Genomic DNA, 13,821 nt, shown 5'->3' with positions numbered 1-13,821 from the left:
GGCCGGTAGAGGCCAGTAGGTTGATGTAGGGGCCGGTAGGGGCCAGCAGTTTTGATGTAGGGGCCAGTCGATTGATGTAGGGCCGGTAGGGGCCAGCAAGTTGATGTAGGGGGCGTTAGGGGCCAGTAGGTTGATGTAGGGGCCGGTAGGGGCCAGTAGGTTGATGTAGGGGCCGGTTGGGGCCAGTAGGTTGATGCAGGGGCCGGTAGGGGCCAGTAGGTTGATGAAGGGCCGGTAGAGGCCAGTAGGTTGATGTAGGGGCCGGTAGGGGCCAGTAGGTTGATGTAGGGGCCGGTAGGGGCCAGTAGGTTGACGTAGGGGTCGGTAGGGGCCAGCAGGTTGATGTAGGGCCGGTAGGGGCCAGCAGGTTGATGTAGGGGCCGTTAGGGGCCAGTAGGTTGACGTAGGGGTCGGTAGGGGCCAGTAGGTTGACGTAGGGGTCAGTAGGAGCCAGTAGGTTGATGTAGGGGCCGGTAGGGGCCAGTAGGTTGACGTAGAGGTCGGTAGGAGCCAGTAGGTTGATGTAGGGGCCGGTAGGGGCAGCAGGTTGATGTAGGGGCCGGTAGGGACCAGTAGGTGTAGGGGCCAGGTTCGGGGCTGGGCAGTGTAGTGCCAGGCGGTAGCTACAAGTACTCTAGGTCCAGAGCATGGTGGAGGGCCATGAGGTCAGAGTGGCTGGAGATCCTCCAGAAGGGCATGTTGTGCTGCGGAGGGGAAACAGGACTGTTACAATAGGTATCTCAAACATTTTAACTGTTCAGTAAGTGCTAAATACGGCTGCTAGAATCTAGAACCCAAAAATTGCATCATATTACTCCAGTGCTAGCCTCCCTACACTGGCTTCCTGTTTCCTACTCCAGTGCTAGCCTCCCTACACTGGCTTCCTGTTAAGGCATGGGCTGATTTCAAGGTTTTACTGCTAACCTACAAAGCATTACATGGGCTTGCTCCTACCTTTCTTTCCGATTTGGTCCTGCCGTACATACCTACACGTACGCTACGGTCACAAGACGCAGGCCTCCTAATTGTCCCTAGAATTTCTAAGCAAACAGCTAGAGGCAGGGCTTTCTCCTGTAGAGCTCAATTTTTATGGAATGGTTTGCCTAACCATGTGAGAGACGCAGACTCGGTCTCAACCTTTAAGTCTTTACTGAAGGCTCATCTCTTCAGTAGGTCCTATGATTGAGTGTAGTCTGGCCCAGGGGTGTGAAGGTGAACGGAAAGGCTCTGGAGCAACGAACCGCCCTTGCTGTCTCTGCCTGGCCGGTTTCCCTCTCTCCACTGGGATTCTCTGCCTCTAACCCTATTACAGGGACTGAGTCACTGCCTTACTGGTGCTCTTCCATGCCGTCCCTAGGAGGGGTGCGTCACTTGAGTGGGTTGAGTCACTGACGTGGTCTTCCTGTCTGGGTTGGCGCCCCCCCTTGGGTTGTGCCGTGGCGGAGATCTTTGTGGGCTATACTCGGCCTTGTCTCAGGATGGTAAGTTGGTGGTTGAAGTTATCCCTCTAGTGGTGTGGGGGCTGTGCTTTGGCAAAGTGGGTGGGGTTATATCCTGCCTGTTTGGCACTGTCTGGGGGTATCATCGGATGGGGCCACAGTGTCTCCTGACCCCTCCTGTCTCAGCCTCCAGTATTTATGCTGCAATAGTTTATGTGTCAGGGGGCTAGGGTCAGTCAGTTATATCTGGAGTATTTCTCCTGTCTTATCCGGTGTCCTGTGTGAATTGAAGTATGCTCTCTCTAATTCTCTCTTTCCCTCTTTCTTTCTTTCTTTCTTTCTTTCTTTCTTTCTTTCTTTCTTTCTTTCTTTCTTTCTTTCTTTCTTTCTTTCTTTCTTTCTCTCTCTCGGAGGACCTAAGCCCTAGGACCATGCCTCAGGACTACCTGGCATGATGACTCCTTGCTGTCCCCAGTCCACCTGGCCGTGCTGCTGCTCCAGTTTCAACTGTTCTGCCTGCGGCTATGGAACCCTGACCTGTTCACCGGACGTGCTACCTGTCCCAGACCTGCTGTTTTCAACTCTCTAGAGAGAGAGAGTAGAGATACTCTTAATGATCGGCTATGAAAAGCCAACTGACATTTACTCCTGAGGTGCTGACTTGTTGCACCCTCGACAACTACTGTGATTATTATTATTTGACCATGCTGGTCATTTATGAACATTTGAACATCTTGGCCATGTTCTGTTATGATCTCCACCCGGCACAGCCAGAAGAGGACTGGCCACCCCTCATAGCCTGGTTCCTCTATAAGTTTCTTCCTAGGTTTTGGCCTTTCTAGGGAGTTTTTTCTAGCTACCGTGCTTCTACACCTGCATTGCTTGCTGTTTGGGGTTTTAGGCTGGGTTTCTGTACAGCAATTTGAGATATCAGCTGATGTAAGAAGGGCTATATAAATACATTTGATTTGATTTGATTCAGGAAATTGAAAAAACTTTCATATTTTATTATTAAGGAACATCCAATCACATAAATGGTACAAGAAGCTAATTTGAATACATTTTCTTGGTGCTAGAGACACGGAACGTTACACAAAAGCAGGGGAGGGGAAAGGAACAGGAATGTAACAAATAGTTGGACTATGAAAGAAAGCAAAAAAAACAAGTGAGTCTGTGTAAGAATGAAAGCCCAAGCTTCTCTCTCCTGGCAATAACACAGCTGTGATGGTACTATTACTAATGTTGGTACTACTGGTACTATAACTAATGATGGTACTACTGGTACTATAACTAATGATGGTACTACTGGTACTATAACTAATGATGGTACTATACCTAATGATGGTACTATTACTAATGATGGTACTATACCTAATGATGGTACTATTACTAATGATGGTACTACTGGTACTATAACTAATGATGGTACTATTACTAATGATGGTACTACTAGTACTATTACTAATGATGGTACTATTACTAATGATGGTAGTATTACTAATGATGGTACCAGTACTAATGATGGTACTATTACTAATGTTGGTACTACTGATACTATAACTAATGATGGTATTATAACTAATGATGGTACTATAACTAATGATGGTACTACTGGTACTATAACTAATGATGGTACTATACCTAATGATGGTACTTCTGGTACTATAACTAATGATGGTACTATAACTAATGATGGTACTATAACTAATGATGGTACAATAACTAATGATGGTACTACTGGTACTATAACTAATGATGGTACTACTGGTACTATAACTAATGATGGTACTACTGGTATTATTACTAATGATGGTACTATAACTAATGATGGTACTATAACTAATGATGGTACTATAACTAATGATGATATTATACTAATGATGGCACTATAACTAATGATGGTACTATAACTAATGATGGTACTATAACTAATGATGGTACTATAACTAATGATGATACTATACCTAATGATGGTACTACCTGTACTATAAATAATTATGGTATTACTGGTACTATAACTAATGATGGAACTATAACTAAGGATGGTAATACTGGTACTATAACTTATGATGGTACTATAACTAATGATGGTACTATAACTAATGATGGTACAATAACTAATGATGGTACTATAACTAATGATGGTACAATAACTAATGATGGTACTATAACTAATGATGGTACTTTAACTAATGATGGCACTATAACTAATGATGGTACTATAACTAATGATGGTACTACTTGTACTATAACTAATGATGGTACAATAACTAATGATGGTACAATAACTAATTATGGTACTATAACTAATGATGGTACTATAACTAATGATGGTACTATAACTATTGATGGTATAATAACTAATGATGGCACTGTACCTAATGATGGCACTACTGGTACTATAACTAATGATGGTACTACTGGTACTATAACTAATGATGGTGCTATAACTAATGATTGTACTATAAGTAATGATGGTACTATAACTAATGATGGAACTATAACTAATGATGGTATTATAACTAATGATGGTACAAAAACGAATGATGGTACTACTGGTACTATAACTAATGATGGTACTATAACTAATGATGGTACTATAACTAATGATTGTACTATACCTAATGATGGTACTATAACTAATGATGGTACTGTAACTAATGATGGTACTACTGGTACTATAACTAATGATGGTACTATAACTAATGATGGTACTATAACTAATGATTGTACTATACCTAATGATGGTACTATAACTAATGATGGTACAATAACTAATGATGGCACTGTACCTAATGATGGCACTACTGGTACTATAACTAATGATGGTACTATAACTAATGATGGTACTATCACTAATGATGGTACAATAACTAATGATGGTACTATACCTAATGATGGTACTATAACTAATGATGGTACTACTGGTACTAAAACTAATGGTAATATAACTAATGATGGTACTATAACTAATGATGGTACTATAACTAATGATGGTACTACTGGTACTAAAACTAATGGTAATATAATTAATAATGGTATTATACCTAATGATGGTACGACTGGTACTATAACTAATGATGGTACTATACCTAATGATGGTACTATTACTAATGATGGTACTATACCTAATGATGGTACTATTACTAATGATGGTACTACTGGTACTATAACTAATGATGGTACTATTACTAATGATGGTACTACTAGTACTATTACTAATGATGGTACTATTACTAATGATGGTAGTATTACTAATGATGGTACCAGTACTAATGATGGTACTATTACTAATGTTGGTACTACTGATACTATAACTAATGATGGTATTATAACTAATGATGGTACTATAACTAATGATGGTACTACTGGTACTATAACTAATGATGGTACTATACCTAATGATGGTACTTCTGGTACTATAACTAATGATGGTACTATAACTAATGATGGTACTATAACTAATGATGGTACAATAACTAATGATGGTACTACTGGTACTATAACTAATGATGGTACTACTGGTACTATAACTAATGATGGTACTACTGGTATTATTACTAATGATGGTACTATAACTAATGATGGTACTATAACTAATGATGGTACTATAACTAATGATGATATTATACTAATGATGGCACTATAACTAATGATGGTACTATAACTAATGATGGTACTATAACTAATGATGGTACTATAACTAATGATGATACTATACCTAATGATGGTACTACCTGTACTATAAATAATTATGGTATTACTGGTACTATAACTAATGATGGAACTATAACTAAGGATGGTAATACTGGTACTATAACTTATGATGGTACTATAACTAATGATGGTACTATAACTAATGATGGTACAATAACTAATGATGGTACTATAACTAATGATGGTACAATAACTAATGATGGTACTATAACTAATGATGGTACTTTAACTAATGATGGCACTATAACTAATGATGGTACTATAACTAATGATGGTACTACTTGTACTATAACTAATGATGGTACAATAACTAATGATGGTACAATAACTAATTATGGTACTATAACTAATGATGGTACTATAACTAATGATGGTACTATAACTATTGATGGTATAATAACTAATGATGGCACTGTACCTAATGATGGCACTACTGGTACTATAACTAATGATGGTACTACTGGTACTATAACTAATGATGGTGCTATAACTAATGATTGTACTATAAGTAATGATGGTACTATAACTAATGATGGAACTATAACTAATGATGGTATTATAACTAATGATGGTACAAAAACGAATGATGGTACTACTGGTACTATAACTAATGATGGTACTATAACTAATGATGGTACTATAACTAATGATTGTACTATACCTAATGATGGTACTATAACTAATGATGGTACTGTAACTAATGATGGTACTACTGGTACTATAACTAATGATGGTACTATAACTAATGATGGTACTATAACTAATGATTGTACTATACCTAATGATGGTACTATAACTAATGATGGTACAATAACTAATGATGGCACTGTACCTAATGATGGCACTACTGGTACTATAACTAATGATGGTACTATAACTAATGATGGTACTATCACTAATGATGGTACAATAACTAATGATGGTACTATACCTAATGATGGTACTATAACTAATGATGGTACTACTGGTACTAAAACTAATGGTAATATAACTAATGATGGTACTATAACTAATGATGGTACTATAACTAATGATGGTACTACTGGTACTAAAACTAATGGTAATATAATTAATAATGGTATTATACCTAATGATGGTACGACTGGTACTATAACTAATGATGGTACTACTGGTACTATAACTAATGATGGTACTATAACTAATGACGGTACTATAACTAATGATGGTACTATGACTAATGATGTTACTATAACTAATGATGGTACTACTGGTACTATAACTAATGATGGCACTATAACTAATGACGGCACTATAACTAATGATGGTACTATAACTAATGATGGTACTATAACTAATGATGGTACTACTGGTACTATACCTAATGATGGCACTATAACTAATGACGGCACTATAACTAATGATGGTACTACAACTAATGATGGTACTACTGGTACTATACCTAATGATGGCACTATAACTAATGACGGCACTATAACTAATGATGGTACTATAACTAATGATGGTACTATAACTAATGATGGTAATATAACTAACGATGGTACTATACCTAATGATGGTAGTACTGGTACTATAACTAATGATGGTACTATAACTAATGATGTTACTATAACTAATGATGGTTATACTGGTACTATAACTAATGATGGTACTATAACTAATGATGGTACTATAACTAATGATGATACTATACCTAATGATGTTGCTATAACTAATGAATGTACTATAACTAATGATCATACAATAACTAATGATGGCACTATACCTAATGATGGTACTATACCTAATGATGGTACTATAACTAATGATGGTACTATAACTAATGATGGTACTACTGGTACTATAACTAATGATGGTACTATAACTAATGTTGGTACTGTAACTAATGATGGTACTACTGGTATTAAAACGAATGGTAATATAACTAATGATGGTACTATAACTAATGATGGTACTACTGGTACTGTAACTAATGATGGTACTATAACTAATGATGGTACTATAACTAATGATGGTACTACTGGTACAATAACTAATGCTGGTACTATAACTAATAATGGTACTATAACTAATGATGGTACAATACCTAATGATGTTACAACTGGTACTATAACTAATGATGGTACTATAACTAATGATGGTACTACTGGTACTATAACTAATGATGGTACTATAACTAATGATGGTACTATAACTAATGATGGTACTACTGGTACTATAACTAATGATGGTACTATAACTAATGATGGTACTAAAACTAATGATGGTACTACTGGTACTATAACTAATGATGGTACTATAACTAATGATGGTACTATAACTAATGATGGTACAATAACTAATGATGGTACTATAACTAATGATGGTACAATAACTAATGATGGCACTGTACCTAATGATGGCACTACTGGTACTATAACTAATGATGGTACTATAACGAATGATGGTACTATAACTAATGATGGTACTACTGGTACTATAACTAATGATGGTACAATAACTAATGATGGTACTATAACTAATGATGGTACTATAACTATTGGTGGTATAATAACTAATGATGGGAATACTGGTACTAGAACTAATGATGGTACTACTGGTACTATAACTAATGATGGTGCTATAACTTATTATGGCACTATAAGTAATGATGGTACTATAACTAATGATGGTACTATAACTAATGATGGTACTATAACGAATGATGGTACTATAACTAATGATGGTACTACTGGTACTATAACTAATGATGGTACAATAACTAATGATGGTACTATAACTAATGATGGTACTATAACTATTGGTGGTATAATAACTAATGATGGGAATACTGGTACTAGAACTAATGATGGTACTACTGGTACTATAACTAATGATGGTGCTATAACTTATTATGGCACTATAAGTAATGATGGTACTATAACTAATGATGGTACTATAACTAATGATGGTACTACTGGTACTATATCTAATGATGGTACTATATCTAATGATGGTACTATATCTAATGATGGTACTATACCTAATGATGGTACTACTGGTACTAAAACTAATGGAAAAATAACTAATGATGGTACTATAACTAATGATGGTACTACTGGTACTATAACTAATGATGGTACTATAACTAATGATGGTAAAACTGGTACAATAACTAATGATGGTACTATAACTAATAATGGTACTATAACTAATGATGGTACAATAACTAATGATGGTACTACTGGTACTATAACTAATGATGGTACTATAACTAATGATGGTACTACTGGTACTATAACTAATGATGGTACTATAGCTAATGATGGTACTATAACTAATGATGGTATTACTGGTACAATAACTAGTGATGGTACTATAACTAATGATGGTACTATAACTAATAATGGTACTACAACTAATGATGGTACTACTTGTACTATAACTAATGATGGTACTATAACTAATGATGGTACTACTGGTACTGTAACTAATGATGGTACAATAACTAATGATGGTACTATTGGTACTATAACTAATGATGGTATAATAACTAATAATGGTACTATAACTAATGATGGTACAATAACTAATGATGGTACTACTGGTACTATACCTAATGATGGTACTATAACTAATGATGGTACTACTGGTACTATAACTAATGATGGTACTACAACTAATCATGGTACTATAACTAATGATGGTACTACTGGTACTATAACTAATGATGGTACTATAACTTATGCTGGTACTACTGGTACTATAACTTATGATGGTACTATTACTCATGATGGAACTATAACTAATGATGGTACTAAAACTAATGATGGTACTACTGGTACTATAACTAATTATGGTACTATAAATAATGATGGTACTATAATGATTGTACTGTAACTAATGATGGTACTATAACTAATGATGATACTACTGGTACTATAACTAATGATTGTACTATAACTAAAGATGGTACTATAACTAATGATGATACTATAACTGATGATGGTACTATAACTAATGATGGTACTACTGGTACTATAACTAATGATGGTCCAATAACTAATGATATTATTATAACTAATGATGGTACTATGCCTAATGATGGTACTATAACTAATGATGGTACTATGCCTAATGATGGTACTATAACTAATGATGGTACTATAATTAATGATGGTACTATAACGAATGATGGTACTACTGGTACTATAACTAATGATGGTAAAATAAGTAATGATGGTAATATAACTAATGATGGTATTATAACTAATGATGGTACTACTGGTACTATAACTAATGATGGTACTATAACGAATGATGGTACTATAACTAATGATGGTACTACTGGTACAATAACTAATGGTGGTACTATAACTCATAATGGTACTATAACTAATGATGGTACAATAACTAATGATAGTACTACTGGTAGTATAACTAATGATGGTACTACTGGTACTATAACTAATGATGGTACTATAACTAATGATGGTACTACTGGTACTATAACTAATGATGGTACTATAACAAATGATGGTACTACTGGTACAATAACTAGTGATAGTACTATAACTAATAATGGTAATATAACTAATGATGGTACTATAACTAATGATGGTACTACTGGTACTATAACTAATGATGGTACAATAACTAATGATGGTACTACTGGTACTATAACGTATGATGGTACTATTGCTAATGTTGGTACTATAACTAATGATGGTACTAATACTAATGATGGTACTACTGGTACTATTACTATTGATGGTACTATAACTAATGATGGTACTATAACTAATGATTGTACTATAACTAATGATGGTACTATAACTAATGATGGTACTATAACTAATGATGGTACTACTGGTACTATAACTAATGATTGTACTATAACTAATGATTGTACTTTAACTAATGATGGTACTATAACTAATGATGGTACTACTGGTACTATCACTAAAGATGGTACTATAACTAATGATTGTACTATAACTAATGATGGTACTATAACTAAAGATGGTACTATAACTAATGATGGTCCTATAACTAATGATGGTACTACTGGTACTATAACTAATGATGGTACTATAACTAATGATGGTACTACTTGTACTATAACTAATGATGGTACTATAACTAATGATGGTACTACTGGTACTATAACTAATGATGGTACAATAACTAATGATGGTACTACTGGTACTATAACTAATGATGGTACAATAACTAATGATGGTACTATAACTAATGATGGTACAATAACTAATGATGGTACTATACCTAATGATGGTACTATAACTAATGATGGTACAATAACTAATGATGGCACTGTACCTAATGATGGCACTACTGGTACTATAACTAATGATGGTACTATAACGAATGATGGTACTATAACTAATGATGGGAATACTGGTACTATAACTAATGATGGTGCTATAACTTATTATGGCACTATAAGTAATGATGGTACTATAACTAATGATGGTACTACTGGTACTATAACTAATGATGGTACTATAACTAATGATGGTACTACTGGTACAATAACTAATGATGGTACTATAACTAGTAATGGTACTATAACTAATGATGGTACAATAACTAATGATGGTACTACTGGTACTATAACTAATGATGGTACTATAACTAATGATGGTACTACTGGTACTATAACTAATGATGGTACTATAGCTAATGATGGTACTATAACTAATGATGGTATTACTGGTACAATAACTAGTGATGGTACTATAACTAATGATGGTACTATAACTAATAATGGTACTACAACTAATGATGGTACTACTTGTACTATAACCAATGATGGTACTATAACTAATGATGGTACTACTGGTACTGTAACTAATGATGGTACAATAACTAATGATGGTACTACTGGTACTATAACTAATGATGGTACAATAACTAATAATGGTACTATAACTAATGATGGTACAATAACTAATGATGGTACTACTGGTACTATACCTAATGATGGTACTATAACTAATGATGGTACTACTGGTACTATAACTAATGATGGTACTACAACTAATGATGGTACTACTGGTACTATAACTAATGATGGTACTATAACTTATGCTGGTACTACTGGTACTATAACTTATGATGGTACTATTACTCATGATGGAACTATAACTAATGATGGTACTAAAACTAATGATGGTACTACTGGTACTATAACTAATTATGGTACTATAAATAATGATGGTACTATAACTAATGATTGTACTGTAACTAATGATGGTACTATAACTAATGATGATACTACTGGTACTATAACTAATGATTGTACTATAACTAAAGATGGTACTATAACTAATGATGGTACTATAACTGATGATGGTACTATAACTAATGATGGTACTACTGGTACTATAACTAATGATGGTCCAATAACTAATGATATTATTATAACTAATGATGGTACTATGCCTAATGATGGTACTATAACTAATGATGGTACTATGCCTAATGATGGTACTATAACTAATGATGGTACTATAATTAATGATGGTACTATAACGAATGATGGTACTACTGGTACTATAACTAATGATGGTAAAATAAGTAATGATGGTAATATAACTAATGATGGTATTATAACTAATGATGGTACTACTGGTACTATAACTAATGATGGTACTATAACGAATGATGGTACTATAACTAATGATGGTACTACTGGTACAATAACTAATGGTGGTACTATAACTCATAATGGTACTATAACTAATGATGGTACAATAACTAATGATAGTACTACTGGTACTATAACTAATGATGGTACTACTGGTACTATAACTAATGATGGTACTATAACTAATGATGGTACTATAACTAATGATGGTACTACTGGTACTATAACTAATGATGGTACTATAACAAATGATGGTACTACTGGTACAATAACTAGTGATAGTACTATAACTAATAATGGTAATATAACTAATGATGGTACTATAACTAATGATGGTACTACTGGTACTATAACTAATGATGGTACAATAACTAATGATGGTACTACTGGTACTATAACGTATGATGGTACTATTGCTAATGATGGTACTATAACTAATGATGGTACTAATACTAATGATGGTACTACTGGTACTATTACTATTGATGGTACTATAACTAATGATGGTACTATAACTAATGATTGTACTATAACTAATGATGGTACTATAACTAATGATGGTACTATAACTAATGATGGTACTACTGGTACTATAACTAATGATTGTACTATAACTAATGATTGTACTTTAACTAATGATGGTACTATAACTAATGATGGTACTACTGGTACTATCACTAAAGATGGTACTATAACTAATGATTGTACTATAACTAATGATGGTACTATAACTAAAGATGGTACTATAACTAATGATGGTCCTATAACTAATGATGGTACTACTGGTACTATAACTAATGATGGTACTATAACTAATGATGGCACTACTTGTACTATAACTAATGATGGTACTATAACTAATGATGGTACTACTGGTACTATAACTAATGATGGTACAATAACTAATGATGGTACTATAACTAATGATGGTACTATAACTATTGGTGGTATAATAACTAATGATGGGAATACTGGTACTATAACTAATGATGGTACTACTGGTACTATAACTAATGATGGTGCTATAACTTATTATGACACTATAAGTAATGATGGTACTATAACTAATGATGGTACAATAACTAATGATGGTACTACTGGTACTATAACTAATGATGGAACTATAACTAATGATGGTACTACTGGTACTATAACTAATGATGGTACTATAACTAATGATGGTACTACAACTAATGATGGTATTATAACTAATGATGGTACTACTGGTACTATAACTAATGATGGTACTACTGGTATTATAACTAATGGTGGTATTATAACTAATGATGGTACTACTGGTACTATAACTAATAATGTTACTATAACTAATGATGGTACTAAAACTAATAAATGTACTATAACTAATGATGGTACTAGAACTAATGATTGTACTATAACTAATGATGGTACTATAACTAATGATGGTACTATAACTAATGATGGTACAATAACTAATGCTGGTACTACTGGTAATATAACTAATGATGGTACTATAACTAATGATGGTGCTATAACTTATTATGGCACTATAAGTAATGATGGTACTATAACTAATGATGGTACTACTGGTACTATATCTAATGATGGTACTATATCTAATGATGGTACTATACCTAATGATGGTACTACTGGTACTAAAACTAATGGAAAAATAACTAATGATGGTACTATAACTAATGATGGTACTATAACTAATGATGGTACAATAACTAATGCTGGTACTACTGGTAATATAACTAATGATGGTACTATAACTAATGATGGTGCTATAACTTATTATGGCACTATAAGTAATGATGGTACTATAACTAATGATGGTACTACTGGTACTATATCTAATGATGGTACTATATCTAAAGATGGTACTATAACTAATGATGATACTACTGGTACTATAACTAATGATTGTACTATAACTAATGATGGTCCTATAACTAATGATGGTACTATAACTGATGATGGTACTATAACTAATGATGGTACTACTGGAACTATAACTAATGATGGTCCAATAACTAATGATATTATTATAACTAA

At 33.9% G+C, this 13,821-nt stretch overlaps 1 protein-coding gene across 16 annotated transcripts in view; it reads right to left on the bottom strand.

Moving 5' to 3' along the window:
• Positions 1-381: 381 nt before the first annotated feature.
• The window catches only part of eya1 (EYA transcriptional coactivator and phosphatase 1), a 170,964-nt gene continuing 157,524 nt past the window's right edge, over positions 382-13,821 (bottom strand). For all 16 annotated transcript variants that reach the window (XM_071414116.1, XM_071414121.1, XM_071414119.1 and 13 more), the window contains one exon: positions 382-704. In XM_071414116.1, the coding sequence (XP_071270217.1) occupies positions 624-704 (81 nt within the window). In that variant the 3' untranslated portion in view covers positions 382-623. The remainder of the gene's footprint in view (positions 705-13,821) is intronic.

This window comes from Salvelinus alpinus, chromosome 8 (assembly GCF_045679555.1).
Source record: "Salvelinus alpinus chromosome 8, SLU_Salpinus.1, whole genome shotgun sequence".
NCBI lineage: Eukaryota > Metazoa > Chordata > Actinopteri > Salmoniformes > Salmonidae > Salvelinus > Salvelinus alpinus.
The sequence above is the reverse complement of the archived record's forward strand: the minus strand, read 5'-3'. Positions and strand labels throughout refer to the sequence as shown.